At 42.5% G+C, this 24,033-nt stretch overlaps 1 protein-coding gene across 3 annotated transcripts in view; it reads left to right on the top strand.

Moving 5' to 3' along the window:
• Nucleotides 1-21,728: 21,728 nt before the first annotated feature.
• Nucleotides 21,729-24,033, top strand: part of atp11b (ATPase phospholipid transporting 11B) — a 191,344-nt gene continuing 189,039 nt past the window's right edge. For all 3 annotated transcript variants that reach the window (XM_078563954.1, XM_078563956.1, XM_078563957.1), the window contains exon 1: nucleotides 21,729-21,989. In XM_078563954.1, coding sequence (XP_078420080.1) covers nucleotides 21,963-21,989 — 27 coding nt within the window. In that variant the 5' untranslated portion in view covers nucleotides 21,729-21,962. The remainder of the gene's footprint in view (nucleotides 21,990-24,033) is intronic.

The following is a 24,033-nucleotide window of genomic DNA, read 5'->3' as shown; positions in this document are numbered from 1 at the left end:
CAAAAAGTAATTAATAATTTTATAAAACCTTCAGGAAACCTCATCCCGCCCGTGGTTGAGGTTTCCTGAAAAATGCAAAGGCCGCTTGGGCTCTTCGCCTGCTTGCCAACCTTAAGGTTGGACGGGCAGCATTGATAACTACATTAATTGGTTTTTTAATGGCCCTAATAGGCCGTTGACAGTTCGGCAGGCGTGCAGCCGCATTCAGCGCGCGCCCGACGAACATAAAATCTAAATGATGCGCGGTGACGTCGGGATGCACGCCCGACGTCACCGCGCACCATTTTATGCGTCGGTGTGTCAGGCCCGCCCCCACACCCCGACGTCAAAATTCTGGCCTGAGAGTTTGTAGCACTATTTTTTTGAGTGGTTATTAAAAGTCTCTTTGAAGATCACCGGTTTGATTGCTCAATGATTGGTCCAAATGTGTGCAAAATGCATGCTTGTACTCGAAAATTACAAATGGAGTACTATAATTTGGAAAAGGGTCCCAATTTGCCTATTTAAGCAGGTTCCTGTCTATTTGAAGTGAGAAATGGGTGGCCAGAGGTAAATAGTCTATGGGTTTATCGCTTGAATTTCAGTCTAATAGAGTCAATCCACCTCACAAAAGTGAAGATGACATTGTGGCATGTAGTATACTCCAGTGATCCCTAAATCTCGAAATTCTTTAGCTAGAAATTGGACAGGTAAAGATATATTACTTTCCTAAGGGACATGAAGACTGGCAATGAGTGGTTGGTGACACTGAGCCCTCCTAACATATTTAGCTTAAAACTCAAAAACATGGCGCTGAGTAATGAGAGAGGAAAATATTAGCTCATCTACTTACAGAAACTGGCAAAGAACAAATGTGCATTATAGGAAAAGCTGTAAAATTTGCAATTATTATTATTTCTTATTTATTGAAAAAACATATTTCACTAATCAGAGTATGAAAAGCTAAAGGTTCTCTTGGCCAGAATATTGTATGGTGTAGAAATCTTTTGACTGTCTATGTTACCTCCAGTTGTGGACACACATTTTCTTTAGCTATTAAGGATATATATGTATATATTCTAAATTATGGGCGAATTTGAATGTAGCCACACATTTTAGGTTCTTTTTCTGCAATCCCCTGGCATGCAATATTTTAGAAACTGTGTTAGTTTTGTTGATCACAGTGGCCCAAGTTTTTCAATGGCATTGTTGGCCCAGTTTTGTAAAACATACTCATTTGCCTTAGTCAAAGAGGTCATTTCCAATTGTGAGATTGTAAGCATCAACTATTTTCCCATTGATGGCTTAATTTACTGCGGGTGCTAATTAGGAAGCAATGGATCCGAAAACTGAACAGCAGTAGCAATAACGGAATATGTTTAATGACAGGCTACTGGTAAAGATATCTTTACACCACCAACTCAGACTGATGGTCCTTAAAATTTGCCGTGCTGTTGTTTGATCCACTTGTTGTCTTATGTAACTAGCCACTAAAATTATGGTAAATGCAACTTGTTTTGGCACTGTAGCAACACACTGATTAAACAATTAATCACAGAGGTGGAATACTACCAGAGATACCATTTGGCCCTGATTCTCTTCAGGGCAGCTGGTCATCATTCTGGGAAATGGGGCTACAGCTGGATACAGCAACATCCAGCTGCAGTCTTCTCAACCTAACTGCTTGGAAAATGCCAGCCCCTTCGAGGTAGCTGAAACATGTTGTTTGTTTAATTGAGTATCTTCATTGGCAATTTGTTGGCAAAATATTACCTATTTAATTCCAAACTAAACTAATTAAGACTCAAAACTGTTTTAATTAACAAGGTGCTATGAAAAGTGAATGGAATGAGAAAAGAAAGAACAAAATAAAAATGGTGACTGAAAATTATCCAGAATGAAGAAAATAAACCTCATCAGAGGAAACAGAAAGAAGAACATTTGAAAAACAAAAATTCATGAAAACAAATGGGGCTACTTCAGCCATTCCAAATGTAATGCTGTTGTGGCAACTTGCAGATATGCGCAACAAAACACCTATTTTGTTTTCCTTGATGTATTCGTAATTAATTATTAATGAAACATCAAACATTCAAGCATTTGTCTCTCTCCTTTATCAGCAAAAGACAGTGAGTCACCAGAGAGTATTACAAGGTTCAGCAGCAGTACATGCAGTTTGTAAACAATTTGAATGCAATATTGGTGCCACCTCTGCCCATTCTCAGAATTAAATAACAGCACAGACTCTAAGCCAAACACAGTGATTCAAACAGTAATGTATGCATCAGTACCTAATGAATAATAAATATGTGTACAATACAGAACTGGGATCGTGTGAGTCTTTTGATCAATATTGACCTAGCAGTATGTAATGATCATAATCAAAAAGATTGACATTAATAACAAACAACATGTGGAGTCTAAATAACACTTTAAAAATATGGAACAGGACCAGGAAAAGTGACACTCTAACCTTGAATGGAAAATGAAACCATAATAATGCGAGCTGATCTTGAGTCAGTGTAATTAGGCTCTATGATTTCTAATGATGCTTAAACACATTTGCTTCCTGGTTTGTGCTGGGTTAGCTGCTCTTAGCCAGTGCAGAAGTGATGGCATTACAGTTGGCTGCTGTGTTTCTGGGTTATCAAAATAAAAATAATCTGAAACTTCTACTCCTAATCATTGACCCAAATCGTATCACAAAGAGGAAACATGTGAAAACGTGTGGGCCATTCAGCCCTTCAAGCCTTTTCCACCATCCACTTAGATCATGGCTCTATATTTTAATCCCATCCATCCGCTTTGGTTCTGTTACCGTTAATACCCTTCCTTAACAAAAATCTGTCAATCTCAGTTTTGACATTTTCAATGGATTTAGCCTCAACTGCTCTTTTTAGGAGAGTGTTATTTCCACTGCCCTTTGTGCTAAGAAAACTTCCTGACATCACCCCTGAAGGACTATTCTCTAAGTTTAAGGCTAGGCCTTTTGTTTTGGACACACACAGAATGGGGATATAATTGCAAACAAGCCTAAAATTTATTGTGAGGCAGAAATGCACATAAAAGCCTTGAAATTGTGAACGCACAGCCTCGTCGGTAAGGAACACACATTGGAAAAAGGTATAGATATCCAATTTGCTGCATATCACATTTTGTCATGATGGAAATATCAGGCAAAGGAAACCAGCACTGCTGGCCAGTACAATTCTCATTGTGAAGATAAACTCATTATAATGAGGTCCCATGCCAAAATGTACATTCTTCTGTTGAACAATCCTCAGCACTCACTCCATATATTGTGGATGCATGACTAACTCACTGGCCTAGTTGATTGAAGTTGGATTTTCATATTTAGCTTTCAATTCCAAAAATTCATTCCAAACTTATGTTTCTTTATAAACAAACATTGATAATTGGTTCCACTTTACTCCCTGTATTAGTTTTGTTGCTGGATTAGGACCCTTTTTGTTTATGAGGATGTGAATTCCTTTGCAGGTTCCAATTGCACTACAACTCCTCAGCTTTTCTTTTTGAACTTGCATGAATACACCATTTTTTTAACAACACAAGATTTATAGGAACTTTTTTTCCATATCCTTTCTGTGGAAAAATGTCAGAAGATCCCAAAACATGACACACTTCCTCAGTGAATCACAATATTAAATGCAAAATCAGGCAGCGGTATGTTTCTTATGACCATTCATCACTACTTAATAATTTTATTACTTTAATAAATCAGACACTGACTCTGTCTTACATTACAGTATATCCTCACGCATAGGTTTAATCACTCCTGTGGCACATATCTTTATTTAACCCTGGTGGCTTATTCTTAATTAAGCAAAATATCTTTGAGAATTTCCGATAATTGATAATTAGCTTCTGAGTTCTTTTATGAAGGTGTCAAAAATACTAGAGCTTTGTTGTACCTTCTACATATATTCAAGTAGCAGTGACCTTTTGTAACAAAAAAGCTGTGATTTTAAACTATAATGAAACTCATGGAGAATGACTAATAGGTCATTGGACATCCATTTGCAGCTCCAGATTCACAGTCGCTCTTAATGCATGGTTTAGAGCTCCCACAGTTTCATTAATTAAACACACACCTAGTCCCAGTATTAAGTCTTTGTTCCAGGTTCCATTTGAACATCTTCCCCAGTTGGATTCAAACCATATATTTGAACAATCCTGTTACTATTCTTATGTTTTTCTGTTATTTACAGATTTAATGTCAAACCAAATATCAGTGAGACATATCTTTAAAGCCCCTGTAATGAGTGGGTTTGTCAGATTTTGAACTGCATTAACACCATCATTGTCAAATTAATTTCACCTTTCAGGATGGCTTCTCCTCTTTGGGTTGGCCATAGGGTTTGCACCTGACCTTGATCCACTCCATGCCTGATCCATCTTGCTTGATTGGAGCCCATTGCAAATGCACACAGGCTTCTGGGTGGATTCTCACCAGCAAAGAGGGAACCTGCCAATGCGAATGAGGAAACACCAGCAGTTCTGAAGTAGGGATCTTAAAGGGGCAGAAGTTCCCAAAGATCAGAAGGAAGGCTCCCAGTGTATCCTGCAAGTTGACGGATCTCCCAGCTGAGATTGACGCTGAAACTAAACATTCACATCCAGAACTTGCTGTTTGTAAGCCCTGTCCTGCATGTTGATGGTGTGAATTGAAATCTGCAGCGAAAGCTGTGGAAGAGATTATTGCATTTAAATATTTTCTTTATAGAAAAATTAAAACAAGCAGGAACCTTTCACCATTTTCTAAGATAACTTTGAAAACAAAAATGATGTATACATTTATGCTAGCTGAGCCCCACAACTACAATTTGCAGTAACAGTAGAAGTTTTAAGCACAGATAAAACCAACATAAGGGAAAGGGCCCAGGATGGAATGATCTGGAAGAGCATATGTTGTGATAAATTCTAAAGAGCTATACCGTCTGCTTTCTTTATTTATGTTTAGGTATCTCAGCACCCAAAAGCAAGCATCAATGATTCATATAAGCAAGAGCCAATTCTGGAAGGACTGCACCATTATTTAATTCTGGAGTGAGCGTCTGAAATTGATTAACGGTGAGAATAGAGAATTCAGATGTATCAGCTGTCCAGTTGCTGCTCCTCCTCCCTTAGGGTGCCTGGGGATCTGGCCTGACTCCTTGAGGGGAAGGAGCACCTGGAGAGATGTCGAAGTGTCCCATTTCCCTCTCGTGTTGCCACTGCAGGAACTTCCCCATGGCTCCCGCGATGGAGTGCAGGTCTGCACACATCTCCGCATTCTGCTGGACCAGGGCCTCCATGGCGTCCGCCATCCTCTATATGGAGACTTATTTCCAGCTCTTCAATGGAGGAGGTGTCCTAATAGCTGGGGGTGAGGATGTCTATGGAGCTGAGGGACTGGCTGGCTGAGGATGTCGGTCGCTTGGCAGAGATCCTTGTGAACCAAAGTAGAGATAAGTAGTGCATGGCAGCAGAGTCAAAAGCAGAAAAGAGAGCACTTACATTTGCACTGAGAGAGGGATGATGTGGTGCAGGATCCTCACGAGGGTGTTCGCCGCCGACCTCACCATCACCACAGGCACGGTCCATGTCCTCACCTGTCAGCAATCTGGCACGCTCCTCAAAGTGATTGAGGGGCGTAATGTGGGCCACTCCATCCCTGGTCTGGGATCTCTTCCTACTGATGTGAGCAGACTTCTCCTGCATGAAAACAGATGGAGAGAGTGTGAGCAGGACATATGGCACTGCGTGGAATGTTTGTGTGATGAGCAGAGTCATGGACAGGAATGGGGACGTGAACTCGAGAGGGTTTTTTTTATTCATTCACGGGATGTGGGCTTTGCTGGCTGGGCCAACTTTTAATGCCCATTCCTAATTGCCCTTGAGAAGGTGGTGGTGAGCTGCCTTCTTGAACCGCTGCAGTCCATGTGATGTAGGTACACCCATAGTGCTGTTAGGAAGGGAGTTCCAGGATTTTGACCCGATGACAATGAAGGAAGGACGATATATTTCCAAGTCATGATGCTGAGTGACTTGGAGGGTATGAGCCTGGTGGAGATGTGAGGGTGTGTGTGAGAGTTAGTGGTGTTGTCCCTTGAGGTGTGAGATCCCTGTGGACGTGTAATGGGTTTGTGAGTGTGTGAGTTGAGAATGATGAGAAGAGTGAGTTACCCTGGTGGAACGGATGAGACCATTCATCCTGTAGCGGCACTGGGTGGCTGTCCTCTTTTGCAGGGCATTGGCGATGACCACCGCTGCCACCACCTCCCATGCTGGATTGGTGATGCAGCTGCTCATCCTGCGGCCAGAGCAGGGGTGGAGGAATCACAGCGGGGCTCCACGGCATTCGAGGGACGCATTACTGAAGCGGGAAGCTGCAGTCTTTTTGCCTTTCGGGGTCATCCTGTCTTCCGTGTGGCAGTCCTGGGCTGGAAGTGCTGAGAGGTGTGCACGTGGCTGCACTTTAAACGTGGCACCCTATGCGATGAAGAAGAGAGGTGATGGCATGGCAGGCGAATGAGAGCCCGCCCGCCATGGAAACGGCGTGCTTCCCGGGAATGCATAATTAACGCAGCGGGTTTGGGACGACGCCGTGAAAATCCACCATTGTGGCTGGTGGGCAAAACATCATTTTACCTGCCTGCTACCGCACTTAGTGCAAATCTGGGATGATTCCGCCCAGGATCTCTAAGCAGGTTGTCTACAGTGTCACCTATGTGGAGGCCAATGATCCCAATCCCCCTCCATGTCACTATCTCTCATGGCTACCTTCTTCTCTCTTCTCCTTCCATAATTAGACCTCAACCCAATATTGCCTGCTGTCCTCCACTCACTGGCCATTTGCACAGAATTGCATAGAATTTAGTACTGAGAAGATGATCCACTGTTGGGAGTATCATAACTACCTGATCCCATTCTCACCTCCAATGATGTACTAGATATTTTTTTAAAAACTGTTATTGGGGCCTGGACAATATTGTGAAGTTCTTATTTAATGTCAGTCGCTACCTTCTTTGAGGAGGTGGTGGGCCTTTTGTTTGAACAGCTGTAGTCCTTGTGTTGATGTTGCTGCAGGATTGTGTTAAGAGCAAGAACCCTCCACTGCTAAGGAATGCAGAAGCTAATTGTAATGCTCGTACCCTTTCCGAGGAGATCAGCTAACAAAGTCTTGCATCCATCTTGCATTTTGTGTTTATCGCAATTAATTATTGTTCTATCATGCCTGGCAATCACGCCCAGGTTAACAGCTAGAATTGCTTTTCAAATGTCAGTTTCACCTAAGTTTCTATACAAACAATTACTTACAGTTCAGGCTTCTTAATATTTGGTGGTTTGCTTGCTCCTCCAATTTCGGGCCCTTAACTGCATATAAGCTTTAGGTAAGCTTTTCTTTTAAATATATCAATCTTTTATTACACTAAGTTTATTCAATATATTTTTATTTTTAATCACATTTTCTTTCAAATGAATTTTTCCTTACTGTTTTAAGGCTGCCTTATTGGTCTGCTATCCTCCTTAACAAAGGACTTTGGAATCCAGGCCATCCACTTTACTGCTCCTGCCATTGGACTTGGTACTGGTCTGGGCACTCATGTTCCCTACAGTCCCTCTCCTGTCTTGGGCCATTACACTGCTGACCCATCTATTTCTTGGGCCTGTTATGATCCCCAGCTGAGGTTACCACTGGACAAGCCTGATCCTAGGGTGGAACCCAGCTTGATAGATCCTGACTTTTATTTGTTTGTTTAGATACGTGGAGAGTGGCTACAGAACAGAGTCACCGGAGTCAGCTAATGAACTTATAACAAAAGCATAAAACAATTATTAAACAAGAAAAGATCAAATTACAAAAGCTAACTTATACTCTAATGTTCACAGTAAGTACACAGTCCATGTAAACCAATTGCAAAATGTGGTCAGACACACCACACTCTGAAATCAAGTGACAGATCCCACCCCAGACAGGTGCTATGGATCTCTCCTCAACTCCTCAACAGCCGCTTGTCACACTGTGAGCCAGTGGTCTCAGTGAAACTCCGTCTTTCACGTGAGGGTTTCCAATCTCCACTCTCAGAGAACTTGCTTTTGAATCTTCTCCCAAACCGACACTTTTTCTCAGATGCCACAAGGGTTCACTTCCAGGGTTTCGAGCTCTCCTTCCAATGTTCCTCTCCCCTGGGTCACCACATGCATTCAAGCTTTCTTGCACGCACTCTCTGTCACTAACTCAACTGTCAACAGTACACCACTGCTTCACATGCCTGACCTTCAGTTGCCTCTTTGGACCTTCTGACTTCTCACAAGCCTTTACATCGCTTTGACTCTGCTTCCTGCAGCTTGGAGCTTTAAGCTTGAAACTTGGAGCCTTTCTCTGCCCCTCACTCTTAACTTCACTTAATAGAAACTTTTCCAGGTTCCTGTCTTTCCTTTGACTAGAAGGTCTGCTTGGGACTTTCTTCTGTTCCACTCCCCTGAATTCTTGGGGGCTTTCTTCTTTAGCTTGGGACTGGCTATCTGTCCCCTTTCCTCCAGTCTCTCCCTGGCAGCTACTTTCAACCAACTTTAGCTTGGGACTGGCTATCTGCTTCTTCTAGGCTGCTTCTGCCTGGAAGCCATCTTCAAAACCAACTGACCTCAAACAGCTTCAAAATCAAACTGCCATCTCTAGTTTCTTCTGTGTGTGTGTCTGTGGTAGGGACCTGCCTCTCTGGACACCTGTTGCTAGGCAACAGCTTAGTTTTTCTACTCTTGTGTTTGCTGAAATTCTCTTACAGTCGTAAACTCTCGTTGGGAATGCAGGCACCTTTTAAGGTGAAACTAAAACTCAACTTGGCCTTTTCTTAACACACAGTTACATAAATACAAATCAAACTTAAACATTAAAGCTAAAACACATTCTCAACACCCACAAATACCAATATAACTTACTTAAACTATCTTTATTTCCTAACAGGCCTCATACCCTCCCTTCCTGATCCATATATTCAACGAGTGGAAGTGACCTGAGGGTGGAGGGGGGTGGAAGGAGAGGTGGGGGGATGGATCTGGGTTGATGGGTAAAGTAATGAGGTTGAATAGGAAAGAGAATGAGTGCTCAGGAGGAGTGAGAAAACAATGGTGAGGTGAACAAGAGGAGAAATAATGGGAAGAGAGTGAGATGCAGGGCAAGATAGTCAAGCAAAGAAGAACAAGCAGGGACACAATGGTTGTGAGAAGTAGTGGGAAGGTGACACTGTGGTAATGAATAGGTGGGTGAAAGTATGATTGAAGAAGTGAGGTGGATGAGATGTTAAGGGAGCAGGTAGGCCTACAAAGCACATCCTTACCATTTGGTGCAAAATGTAAATTTTTTAGCCCTTTGATGCTTGTCTTGCCCACAACGCTACACATCTCCCTGAACCTGAAATGAGAGTGGAGGATATACTGAAGAATATAGAGAAACAGAAATTCAATGGAAGCCAAAGAGAGGTAAAAATTAGAACCACATCAACAAAAATTAAGACACAGAAAGTCCACATTCCCTTAAGGCCATGGGAGATCCACTAACATCTGATTAGCATAAAAACAGAGTTGTTTAATAATCATTTACTCCAAGTTATTTTCTTATAAAGTTCTAGCAGCTGTGTGTTTTTTTTGTACATATATATTGATTGCATGTTTAATGAGGCATCCACTCTTACTTTGGTTTCCTAGAATAATTTTCAATACAAAATATTCATGGCTTTTGGGGAATGCTGGGATGTTTTCTCATTTTCTTCCAAAATCTTCAATGTGGAACTTTGTGACAAGAGGCAATCAACTTGCTTCAAATTAGATTTAGAACTAGGAAATTCAGGAGAATTGTCACAAGTCCCAGACAATCAGACGTCTGAAAATCTTCTGTGGCTTTTTAATCACAATGGGTTGGATTTTCATCCTCGAGGCAGTAGTGGGGAGTTGGGAAAATTCCTGGCTTGGCCCACCCACCCCAGGAAAAAGTGACTTTCATTGTGGAGTGTGAGCTGCAGTCATGCCAGCCGACCCGGGAAAAAGTTTGGAAGCAACCACAGGGACTGCCGGGTGCAAAGGCGGGCTGTTTTAAGACTCACCTCGGTACTTTGGGACTTAGTCTCAGTCATAATAAAAACAGAAAGGCCCTCACCCCACACTCCCCATGCCCTACCCATGCCACCTCATGCCCCCCACCCACCCCCTATAGCATGCCATGCTCCCATGCCAAACTATGCCCCACAAACAACCACTCATGCCCCCTATGCCGTTATGCCCCCAAACAACCCCTATGGCCCTTCATGGCCCCCCTGCCAAGTATGCCCCCCACCCACCTATGGCCCCTCGTACCCCCCATGCCAAAGTATGCCCCCACCATCCCTTTTGGCCCCTCATGCCAAGGTATGCCCCCCAAACAATCCCTATGGCCCCTCATGCCCACTTGCCAAACTATGGCACTTCCATGGCCCACTATAGACTGAAAGGAAGCAATGAACTCCATAGTGACAGTAGGATGTGTAAAATAAAAGCTTTAAAACAGCCATTCATTGATCACTTTCCACTTTCTTAAAAAAACTCCTTTTGACTACAGCCCAATAAAAGTGTCAATCATCAATAACATTTAAAGTACCAATAGTAGAAACTGCAAGCACCTTAAACCTCTTTAACTTGTTGAAATAAGTATTGTGAAATTGACAGCATAGATCAGATCACCAGAGCTGTCAATCAAGCAATGTTTTCCCCCGGGGCTCAGGTGTTTTAGTACTCTAATGGATGTCTAGGCTCTCAGGCAAGAATACATAATGAGGCTCGGCTGAGAGCCCAGAAATCCATTAGCCTGTTGGGCATGAAGGGCCATAGGGTGTGGTGGAGGGCATATCATGGCATGAGGTACGTGAGGGTTGTTTGGGGATATATCTTGCATGGGGGTTTGAGGGGCCATAGGAGGTGGGTGGGGTCATACCTTGTTATGGGGCCATGAGGAGAACCTATTGAACTTACCTTTCAAAAATTTCCCTCACGCAGACCATGGTTCATGACACTTCTGAGGTGACTTTTTGAAAAGGTGGCCTGAGTCCATGAAAATTACAGAGGACTAAGACATGCTCATCCCCACAATGGAGCCAGCCAGGCTGGAAATGCAGGATGCAGGCTCACGACCTGAACCAGCACTCCCAAAAATCGGAAACACTGGGAATGTGGTCGGGAATTCCGAATTGTGACCAACCTGCCATTTTTAAGGGGCTCCCGAGTCATCCTGACTCAGCTAAAATCCAGCCCATCATGTTTATTGGTAACGACAGCAACTGTCCACATTGTTAAAATCCTAGAACGGGATAAATTGTTCTCAAAGTTCCAATGATTCCAGGGAGACTGGCTGAAATCTAAGCACCATGTTTTCAGGCCTGCAGGCACTTTAGATCAAGTGTGGCCAACTGGCATCTCGAGCCAAATGCAGCACTTCTATTGTTGTAGTACAACTCTGTCATTGCAGTGGTAATGCAAGAGATGCATCATGACATTGGAGCAGGTAGCTTTCCTTCCATTCTAGCTCAGATAAATAATATATTTTACATTTGTTGTGATGTAAATTGATTGTTAGTAATCTGCATATTGGAGTCTACTGAACATATGTGGCTCTTGAGCAGTGAACTGCCGTAGAGGGAGGAATTTTAACCTGCAAGGGTGAGGGTAAGGATGGGTGTGGGAAAGGGTGCAACTGGGGGTGTAAATTATGCAAAAACTATTGGTGTGTCAGGAAGTCTACAAAAACCCATTGACTTATGCATTTAAATGCTGTTTTGGAGGTAAGCCCCCGGGACAGTTGAGACAGTGATTTAAATATGTTAAAAGCAATGTAACTGAACCTTTAACCCTTAATTCCGGCTTCAAATGCCAACACATGGGTTCCATGGGCTGTGTGAAGCTTGCAAGGGTCAACAAGGTGAGAGCACAGCGGAGATTCACGGGACTGTGAAAGTTATGGGCTGGAAAGCCTTTAATGACTGATCCAGGCCAGCTTCTTTATCTAAGTGAAAGGATTTTACTCACAAGACTAGTTCTGACAGTGTGCTATCACTACTTTGCAGGCAATTTCCATCACTTCAGAGGTCATTTCAGTTACCTGGGACTTTTCTCACTTTCATTTGCATTTCCTAGTTGCCAGCCTTCACAGCTGCATAGGAACAGCTTATGCAATTCTATCTTGGACCTCTGGTGAGGATAGAGGAGCAGCAACAACAGTACCTCAAGCAGTAGAAGCAACACCAATAGGAACAGTAGCTGCCTTCTCTTCACCCACAACCCACTCTACAGGACAAAGGCAGAGGACCAGCTTTCTAGGCATGACTGAGGAATAGGGCCTCAAGAGGTTTGGAGCTCCTCGCAGGTTGTTGCTGACATCTGCAGCCTCCTGGAACAAGATCTCCTAAGTGGACCAAGTGGATACACATTGCAGTGGCCTGAATTTTTTCACCTCCGGCTCCTTCCAGGGATCTGCTGGGGACATCTGCAAGTTTTCACAATCTGCTGCGTACAAGTTACTGATGTTTGCCAAGTCCAACACTTTGCTACTGATGAGGCCACTCAGAGTGAGAAGGTCATTGGATTTTCTGCAATGGCTGGATTCCACAAGTTCAGTGAGTCATCGATTGCACCCAGGGCCCCTTGAAAAAGAAATAAAAACAGAAAATGCTGGAAAAACTCAGCAGGTCTGACAGCATCTGTGGAGAGGGAAACAGAACTAACGTTTCGAGTCCATGTGATGATTAAAATAATACTCGCATTTACTTGTTGAAAGACCTAGCTCACTTTCAAATAGAACAGGTTGGTTAGAAAAAAAAATTACCAAGCAACAGAATTAGTGTAAAAGTGCTGTTTAAAATATTTTCTTTATTCTGCTTAACAAAAGAAAGGGTTTTAATTTATAACAAGTGGAAACCACATGAAGATTGCTCTATGTCAATACACAGAACAGCATAACTAACATATTTTGTACAAAAGCAAAATACAGTGAATGCTAGAAATCTGAAATCATAACAAAATGCTGGAAATACTCAGCAGATCAGGGAGCATCAGTGGAGATGGAAACACAGTTAACATATCAGATCAATAAGCTATTATTAATTATTATTATTATTGAAAAGTTATCTTATTCCTCTGTGTCATATATATCAGGTCTTCTGTATTTCAGTGAATCTTTAGTGCAAAGCAATGGGTGGAACAAAGTGTTTCATAGTTCCATCAATCAGTTCATAGTGGGTTGATGTGGAAGCAATAATCAACCCAGAAGGGAAAAGTGAGGGAGTACAAAAGGACACAGAATCTTCAACTGAATTGACCAACCACCCAGGGATCAATTCGCTTCAAATATGCTAGACCACTTTGCAGAACACCTGCGGTCTGTCCGCAAGAAAGATCTAAACCTCCCTGTCGCTTGCCATTTTAACACTGCTCCCTGCTCTCTTGCCCACATGTCTGTCCTTGGCTTGCTGCATTGATCCAGTGAAGCCCAACGCAAACTGGAGGAACAGCACCTCATCTTCCGACTAGGCACTTTACAGCCTTCCGGGTTGAATATTGAATTCAACAACTTTAGATCTTAAACTCCCTCCCCCATCCCCACCCCCATTTCCATTTCTTCCCCCTCCCTTTTGTTTTTTCCAATAATTTATATAGATTTTTCTTTTCCTACCTATTTCCATTATTTTTAAATCTATAACTATAATACCCTGTCAGTCTTTCCACCCCACCCCCACCAGAGCTGTACTTTGAGTGTCCTGCCATCCATTCTTAATTAGCACATTCTCTTAGATAATATCACCACCTTTAACACCTCCCTGTTCCTTTGTCTGTAACATCTTTTGATTATCTGCTCCTATCACTGCTTGCTTGTCCCTACAACCACCCCCCACCCCCAACTTCTCTCCCCCTCCCCCCCCGACCTTAAACCAGCTTATATTTCACCCCTCTCCTAACTTCACTCAGTTCTGCTGAAGGGTCATGAGGACTCGAAACGTCAACTCTTTTCTTCTCCGCCGATGCTGCCAGACCTGCTGAGTTTTTCCAGGTAATTCTGTTTTTGTTTTGTATTTCCAGCATCCGCAGTAGTATTTTGTTTTTATGCTAGATCCTTCATTGGGTCTTCTCTTGGCCACGCTGTACAAGCTAGAGTATCCATAAAAAGCACACCAGCTGAGGGCAAGAGGGGAGATGAAAGGGAAACTAGACAGAAGCTTTAGTTCAGGGCTCAGACAGGAGGAAGATTGGATTGGTGGCAAAGCATGGAGGGGAAGCAGCAAAGGCTGCATTTGAAATGGCAGCCTTTAAAGCAGTTAGGTTTCTGCAGGTTCTTTGCTGATCGATATCCCAGTAAATCTGTATGATTTTGTAGGTTGTTGGAGCTAATGATAGCAAGTTTTCTTTCTCTCTGCAACAGATTTAGTGTGAGTTCTAAACAGGATTTTTAATGATTTTGATTTCTGTTTTACGGTATCTAACACAGTATTTGTATTAATGAGTGATTAAGTTAAACTGCCAATTGTAAAATGTGTAGCATTGCTGCAATTACCATTTACTTGACTAAGCAGATGCTAGAATTTCACAGGAGAGAAACTCTTACTGAGGTCATTAGATTTTGATAATCCACTTATTTGCCTATCTTACTGACCGTATAAGCATGGAGCAATAGCATCTTGTCTCTATGTTTTGATATAATATATTATTGCTTTCTTCACTTTATTACAGGGTAGCAACTCAGCAGGGCCAGAAACAATATAACTAAACAGTCACCATATCTACATTTTCAGTCACTTTCCAGTTTAATTTATTTTAAGTGTTTTATCAAATACCTTCTACACTCGTGTAAAAGTCATGACTTTTGGCCTAAAAAGAGGGGCTTTTCCCATGATTAACTGGGCCTGGCTGCCATGGTTCACGCCACAACAGGCTGCATTAGATCCAGCCCTGCATTAGATCCAGCCCTGTGTTTCTCTGCAGTACGGGCTGATAAACTGGAATTATAGTGCCACCAAGTGAAAAAGGTGTAATTACAACAAGTTTGTTTAGGAAGTTTCCATAATAAATGTGGACATACGAATTTAAAATGGAAATAGTTGATTTAAATGTGCCAGAATGTGCAACAGGACATAGGGGTCTGTGCATTTATAGTATTTATAGTGCAGTGGATGAGGTGATTATTCACCAGTGAGGCTTTACAGTCAAAACCAAGTTGAAATATCCAGAATGGGATATTTTCCCTTAAGACTTTCAAAAACCTTACTTGTGTTCAAGTTCCACACTTGAGGAGCTTCATTCAGCCTCGACATTTATCAGCTTACCTCACTATATTAGAGGCTTTTTGGGCAGGAGCTGTTTGGAACTGAAAGTATCTTTCTCTCTTTCTCTCTCCATAAATGCTGCCAGACCTGCTGAGCTTTTCCAGCATTTTTTGTTTTTATTACAGATTTCCAGCATCCGCAGTATTTTGCTTTCATGAAATACTGCACTTCTTTGAAATATGATTTTCATTCAGTAGATTGGGGATGCTGTTTGGATTGTAACATGAAGCACCAACACAATCTAAAGTAACTTGGGCTGACAATGTCTGAGGTGTTGTTCCATGAGCCATATCCTCTCCATCACCAAAATTATCTACATGCACCTCATAATATCACCCTTCTCTGCCCTTGCTCAACTCGACTGCTGTTGAAACCCGTAGCCATCCTTTTGCCACCTCTAGACTCAACAATCCAGTTGTCTCTTGGCCGACCTCCACCCTCTGTAACTTGAGCTCATTCAAGTAACTGCTGTCAATATCCAAACGTACACTGCCCTGTTCACCCATCACCCTTGGGCTTGCTGACCTACATTGGCTCCTGGTTAAGCAACAATTTGATTTTAAAATTCTCATTCTTGTTTTTAATTTCCTTATAGCCTCGTTTCTCTCTATCTCTGTAATCTCCCCCAAACCTACAACCCTCTGAGATATCTGTGTGACTCCAATTCCTGGACCTTGCACATGCCCAATCATCCTTAAACCTCTCCACCTCTCCAACTACATCGTGGGACATCCTGCCCCATTTGCCCAAAGATGCGGGGGTCAAGAATCAGCCTGTTCAGTCACAGGAAGATCCATGGCAGAAACTTGGGACCCTGAGTAGTCGTCACTCTCAAATCGAGGGAGAGCTGACTATAATAGCGCCCCCTTGTGACCATTGTGTAAATTCATGTATGCAAGAAAAAACTCATTAAACCAGTTTCTCTTTTACTCAACTCCAAGTGATTTTGTCATGAAAGATATGACAATTTTGGTGACCATATGGGATTGCGGATTCCCTAGCTGAGAAATTTCCGGTTGGAGGAGTTCCCAGCTAACTAAACAAGGGACTCGTTACTGTTCATTGTATGAAAAAAAGATGATTAAAATCCAGTCTAAAAAAAAAAGTGCCTTGTTCATGTGGCTGGACTGACCTTCAGAGATGACTGCACCTACAGTCTTCAGCCAATTTATTCACTCCATGTGATATCAAGAAACAGCTGAAGGCACTGGATACTGCAAAGGTTATGGGCCCTGTCAACATTCCGGCAATAGTACTGAAAACTTCTGTTCCAGAACTAGTCACACCCCTGGCTAAACTGTTCCAGTACAGCTACAATACTGGCATCTACCAAACAATATGGAAAATTGCCCAGGTATGTCCTGTCCACAAAAAGCAGGACAAATCCATCCAGGCCAAGTACCACCCCATCAGTCTACTCTCAATCATCAGCAAATTGGTGGAAGGTGTTATTTATTGTGCTATCACGTGACATTTACACAGCAATAACCTGCTCACAGAGGTTCAGTTTGGGTACTGCCAAGGCCACTCAATTCCTGACCTCATTACAGCCTTGGCCCAAACATGGACAAAAGAGCTGAAATCAAAAGGTGAAATGAGAACGACTTCCCTTTGCATCAAGGCAGCATTTGACTGAGTGTGGCATCAAGGAGCCCTAGCAAAGTTGAAGTCAAAGGGAATTGAGGGAAAATTCTCCACTAGTTGGAGTCATACCTAGCACGAAGGAAGATGGCTGTGGTTGTTGGTGACCTCTGCCACCAGGAAGGACAAGAATAGCAGATGCATGGGAACACTACCACCTGCAATTCCCCTCCAAGACACACAGCATCCTGACTTGCAACGATATCGTTGTTCCTTTACTGTTGTTGGGCAGTCCTGGAGCTCTCTTACTAACAGCACTGTGGGTGTACCTAGACCAGCTGAACTGCAGCAGTTCAAGAAGGCAGCTCACCACCACCTTTTCAAGGCCAATTAGAGATGAGCAACAAGGGCTGGCCTAGCCAGAGATGCCCACATCCTGTGAAAGAATAAATAAAAAACATTACTGGGTGAGTGAGGGAGTACCGTCATGACCTAGGTGGAACATCTAAAAATGTTTTTTCACTGCTTACAATATCCTTAAAGATCCTGATCATCCAGCTGTCAACCAGGCAGTTTGGGGAAGGAAAAGGGTGATATTTTTGACTTAAGTAGGCCCAGAAGTGTATGAGGCGCTGAAGAATTTGCTCATCCCAGCAAAGCCAAAGGACACACCGCAGAAGGACATTTTGATTAAGCTTGAGCAGCACTACAATCCCAAGCCTTTGGGGACTGCAGAAAGCTTTCGTTTTGGAACAAGGAATCAGCTGCCTAATGAAGACATTGGGGAATTTATTGGGCCTTGAAAAAGCTGCCAATTCATTGCAATTTTGGAGAATTTCAAGAGAGAGCATTGCGTGACAGATTTGTTTGTGGCTTAAAAAGTGAGTAAGTTGATGAAAGTTGACTTTTGACATAAGTTGTTAAACAGCATTGGCCATGGACATGGTGGAATGTGACTGGAGAGAATTTAGAGTTAACAACTGTCAGTCATCTGCTGAAGTAATTAAGCTGCAGATGTGTTAGCAGAACGATGGCAGATGGTGGAGGCTACCAGGATAGTAGCAGGGTACAACAAAGTCCTGTTATCGGTGCTTAGGCCAACACTGGGCACAGAAATGTCCATTTGTAAAGGAAGAGTGCTTTAGTTGAAAGAAGAAGGTATGTTGCAAGAAGGTCAATGGAGAAAATGCTAGCAGGAGGGAAGGGAACATTAGTTATTGAACAGCAGCAGGCTGATGACGAGTCGGTTGAGATCCATATGATCGGAAGCATGAGGATGTCGAGTGGAAATTTGCAGGGCATTGTAGTCCAAGTAGCATTGGATGGAGCTCCGGTAGGCATGGAAGCTAACAAAAGTACATCAGTTAGCTTGAATTCTGAGTTGCTGTATCATGAAAAGTTCAGTCAAAATCAGCTGGAAAAATTGCAAATAGAGTTATGCAGTTAAGGGGAAAAGAAAATTCCCTTAATTGGAAGTGCGTTGGTTCTGGTTAGATACAATAAGCAATATGCAAAATTTCCCATCATTTTTGTGAAAGGTGAAAACCAGCCTTGTTAGGAAGAAACAGGTTAGCTGCACTCAAATTAAATTGGAATGAGCTTTCTTGTGTTGAAGGGAAATTCACACCACAAGATGACATGATCAATAAATAACCCAAGGTGTTTGGTGAAACGAGCAAACCAATTCAAGGGGACAAGGCTAACGTATGAGTTCAGAGGAACATAAGACCAGTTTATTGCAGGTTGCGCCCAGTACCCTATGCTCTACGAAAGACTGAAAAGAGAACATCATACCTAAGGTAGAGCAGAGTAATTGGGCTACTTCCATTGGGGTAGTACCAAATTCAGATGGTATTGTACGAGTGTGTGGTGATTATAAGGTAATCGTAAATCAGGTACTGGAATGTAATCCACCCAATTTGCCAAACATGGAGGATCTGTTCACAATATTGTTAGGAGGCCAGATTTTTTCAAAGTTAGATGTGACAAATGCCTATCTGCAACTTGAGTTAGATGATGAGTCTAAGTCATACTTGACTATCAATACACACATGAATCTACTTCTGTTTTATAGACTGTCATTTGGTGTTTCTTCAGTCCACAGAATTTTCCAAGGGGTGGTGAACCAAATTTTTGCTTAGGGATTCAGAGAGTAGTGTGTGCCATACTTATTTCAGCTTCAGACTGACAGACCCATGATGACAGACTGATATAGGTGCTCTAATGTTTGGAAAAGCATGCAGTTTGGGTGAAGGCACATAAATGTGAAGTGTTTCAAAACTCTGTAAAGTACTTGGGTCACAGGGTGGACAAGGATGAATTACATCCTACCAAGAATAAGGCTCAAACAATATGAAATATGCCATACCCTCAGAACATCTCTGAGCTCAGATCTTTTGTGGGCCTAATGAATTACTACAATAAATTCATACCAAATTTAGTAACATTACTGCATCCATTGAATGAACTCTTGAGGAAGGGTTCCGTGGAATTGGATGAAAGAGTGTGATAAGGCATTCAATTTGTGAAAATATCAGTTTTAAAGAGTACGATATTTGTACGTTATGATTTGTTCAAAGAAGTTGAGCTTGTAAGTGGTGCCTCTCTATATGACGTAAGTGCTGTGATCTCTCATGTGTTGGAGAAGTCAATTGAAGTATTGTCCTTGATTTTTGGAGTAAGAAAATTTCATAAGTACTTGTATGGGTGTAGTTGCATGTTCAAAACTGACCACAAGCTACAGATGGCTATTCTAAATCCAGTGCTTACTTTAGCTGCAGTCTGAATGCAGAAATGGGCTTTGATTTTGTCTGCTTATAAGGTGACATTAAATACAGACGAGTGGAAGGTCATTGTAATGCTGGCTCGATGTCTAGATTCCCGCCCCTAGAGGTAGAGCCCAACAGGGAGCATGTATTTTTCTTTTTGTGTATAGGTGAGTTGCCAATCACAGCTGATGATGTTCGTAGAACAATTCATTGGGACCCTGTACTGGCAAGGGTGTACGACTATATCACAAATGGGTAGCTAACACAGATACTGAATTTAGAAATCAGGCCAGTTTTTTATGCACAAGAATGAATTGATAAAGGTTTTGGGGAGTCAGAGTTGTAATTCCTGAAAGGCGGAGATTGCAGTTGCTATGTGACCTTCATGATCAACACTTGGGGATGTGTTTGACAAAGAGCCTAGCAAGAAGCTATCTTTGGTGGCCAGGGTTAGATAAGGAAATAGAAAACACAGTGAAATCATGTCATGCGTGTCATGCAGTAGAAAAGAAACCACCATCAGTACCTTTGCAGCCATGGAAATGGTCAGCTAGAGTGTGGCAGAGTTTTTGCATCGATTTTGCAGAATTTGAAGGGCAACATCTATTAATTGTGATAGATAGCCATTCAAAGTGGGTTAAGTGATTTCCGATTAATCAAACAACAACTGGCAAAATTCTAGATATTTTGCATAGTTTGTTTGCTGTTAATGGGTTCCCAGAGGGAATTGTGTCCAACAATGGGCCTCAGTTTTGTTTAGAAGAGTTTGCACAATTCTTGAGATCAAATGGTGTAAAACACACCAGAGTCACACCGTATCATCCTGCTTCAAATGAAGCAGCAGAGCGCACAGTGCAAATTGTTAAGCATGCTCTTAAGCATATGCTAAATACAAATCTGAAGAAATGTCTGTTGTCATTGGATCACAGACTAGCGAACTTTCTGTTTACATATAATGTACCTCACACTACTACCTGCAGAACGCAAGCTGAATTGTTTCTTAGAAGACAGCCCAGAGCAAGATTTCATTGTTGAAGTCACATTTAGCACAGTCAGTAGAAGAGAAACAATCAAGACAGAAAGAGGGACATGGCAGGGTTAGAGTGAGGGAAAGAAGTCTGAAGTTGAACCAGGGGGTTAGAGTGAAGAATCATGATCACAAGCGGTTGAAGTGGCTACCAGGAAAAGTCGTGAAAATAAGTGGTACTTGCACATATTTAGCTAAGACATATGGTAGTGGAAAGATCAAGTTTGTACATATAGATCACGTTTTGCCTTCAGAGATTCACGAAAAAGGAAGTTAGAAAGAATCAAATAAATCTGATGAATCAGATAGTTTGGATCCGAGTTGAGTACCAAAACTTATTCCAACACAAGCCATCCTGGAAACTAGTTTGTATCCAATCCAGAGTCAGACAGATATGTCTGATGAAGTGGAACATTCAATCATAGGTCAAGGTCAAAATCAGTCCTTATTGGGGAAAACTTCTCCTCAGACTCAATTCAAGATGGGTCAAGGTCTCTCCAAAAGCTCTGAAAGTTCGGGTCAGGAAAGGAGGTATCTCCTTAGGACTAGGAACCTCGTGGTTAAGTTTGATTTTTCAACAAAGGAAAACAAAGAGATGTATTAAGATTGTTCGGAAATCGAACATATTGTAACTTTTTCATCGAGGAGTGTAATCCTGCACCCTTTTGTGATGATTGTGTGCATTCATATATATAAAAGAAAAAGCGAATTAAACCAATTCCTTTTTTACCCAACTTCATGTTGCACGCAGGAGTGATTTTGTCAGTAAAGATGTGACACGGAGGAACTCTCCTCCTCCTTTAAGACACTCCTTAAAATCTACCTCTTGCACTAAGCTTTTGATCATCTGACCTAATATCTCTTTATGTGGCTCAGTGTCACATCCTAGGTGACAACTGCTCCTTGGTACTTCTTCCCAACCAGCTTGTAAGCGCCATCTGAATGCAAGTTGTGTAATGTTTCTGTTTCTATGACAAAGGCAGCCTCCTCCCCCTCCCCTCCCCTCCCCACCCCCTCACACGGAAGTGAGATGACGTCATGAAGGTGCTATTTCCGGTGCCGTGTGTGTGTGAGCCGATGATGTGGGTGGAGCCGATGATGTGGGTGAAGCCGGTTCGGGACTGAAGCTGAATCCCTCACCCACCGAGTCCCGGGGGCTGAAGCCTCCTCGTCCAAAGCAGCCTGGGCTACGTCAGCAGCGAATCCGGGGGTGGCGGTGAGGGGGAAGCGGCTGCGGTTGGCCGGTTTGGGGCCTGCTGGAGCACCATGATCCGCTGGATCCGGCAGCAGTTGGTAGGTCAGATGCCGCTCGCCCGGTCGGTCGGGGGGCGGGGGGCGGGGGGGCGCGCGCTCTGAGAGCTGCTGCCGATTCCCTGATCAGCCGCTCGGTGTGGATAAGGAGCCGGGACAATGATTTCTGTCTGCTCCGGCTGCTCTGTGTGTGTGTATGTGGCGGTATTTGGTGTGTGGGGCCAGGCTGTGGGCCGGAAAGTTGGCAAAGCAGCTGTTTGTCAAGCGGTGAGTGGGACTGTGGAACGGTTTCACACTTCAGCTTTGAGTTCCCAGTGTTGAGGTTTCACAGCAACAGATATTTTCAACTAGAAAACGAAACAACCCAGTATCTAAACTGTGCCTGAACTTGTCGACCTGAGCTGTTGCTGTTCGATATCAGTAATCACTCTCAGCGACTCCAGTTGGTTTTTCCACTCTCATAAGTTACTCGCCGACACCAGTTGCTCGGCCTGACAGAGGGATTTTTTTTTTAAAAAATGGATTGAGTTAAAGGACCCGTTTCACAGGTTGGTTAGTTTTCAGAATTTTTTTTTTACTGTCTTACAAACCAGTAGTTGCCATCGGGGTGTGAGCTGTTTCACTCTTGAGCACTACATGACTGCTGTCAGTTCAGTAGTTTTGGCTCAGCACTTGAATCTGTCAAAGGCGCGCCCCATCGAGATGGAATAACTATGAGATAAAAGCAAAGAACTGCGGACGCTGGAAATAATGTGCGTGAACTCTGATTCATTATTTGTGTGTGTGTGAGGGGGTGAAATTACGCCACTAGTGTGTTGCAATTTCCCGAGGAGGAAGATCTTGCATCTCATCGGGAAGTCTAAAGAAACTTCTCGGCCAATGAGTTATTTTTGAAGACTAGTCAGCAGCAAATACTGCACAGAGCAGGATCTCAGAGTGAAGGCGACCAGAACAGGAGCAAGCCATTTGTCCCCTCCAGATTCCACCATTCATTTAGATCATGGCTGATCTATATTTTCATTCCATTTATTTGCGTGGCTTGGTCTCATACCTTTTCATAATATATGACAAAGATCTTTTTCCATCTAAGTTTTATAATTTTCAATTGGCCATCTGAGCAGCATTTTTAGAGTTCCAAATTTCCACTACCCTTTGTGTGTTTCCTGATATCTCCCCAAATGTAAATTTTAAGGTTATGCTTCCTTGTTATGGACTTGCACACCAGAGGCAATAGATAGTTTTTGTTTTCTCAGCCCTATTAAAATCTTTAATCATCTTAAACACCTTCATTAGATTAACCCTAAAGCTTCCATACTCAAGGGAATACATGCCTGTTCTCTCAATTTAACCCTTTTAGCCCATGTATCATTCTGGTCAATAAGATGTGACTGATCTGTATTATTTATGCTGGTAGTTGAAATAAATGTTGTCCAGGACACCAGGAGAACTCCCTGACCTTCAAATAGTAGCATGAGAATCTATTATGTCACTTCAGCAAGCTTGGTTTAATATGTCTTCTGAAAATTAGCACCTCGGGTAATCTAACACTGCTTCAGGACAGCATTGAAGCACCATCTTGGATTGTGTGCTCAAATGGCTGAAGTGGGGCTTGAATTCATGAAGACCTGACACAGAGGTCGGAGTGCTGCCACTGAACAGTGATGGTACCAAGAAGCGTGATATATTATCTATGCTAGCATATGCTCTTTCTTCTAAATTTTCAGGAATGTGAAGTATTAGGACATCAAAATAATTTAGAAATATTTGTAAGAAAATTGGGCAACTTGCTGTTGTATAGCACCTTTAATGAAGAAAAACATCATAAGCTGCTCCACAAGAGCATAATCAGACAAAGTGAATACTGAACCAAAGGAGGAAATGTTAGGATATATGATTTAAAAGCTTGGTTAAAGAAGCAGATTGTAAGAAGGGTAAAAGGAGTAGAGCAATTTAGGGAAAGAATTTGCGCTGAAGATAATAATGGCTGAAGTCCCAGCTGCTAATGGTGGGGTGAAGGGAGTGCGAGTTGGAGCATGTAGAGTTCTTAGAATTATAGGACTCGTGCAGGTTGCAGATCTAAAAGACA

The sequence above is a fragment of the Cetorhinus maximus genome, chromosome 19, assembly GCF_964194155.1.
Source record: "Cetorhinus maximus chromosome 19, sCetMax3.hap1.1, whole genome shotgun sequence".
NCBI lineage: Eukaryota > Metazoa > Chordata > Chondrichthyes > Lamniformes > Cetorhinidae > Cetorhinus > Cetorhinus maximus.
This window is presented reverse-complemented; position numbering and strand designations above follow the sequence as displayed.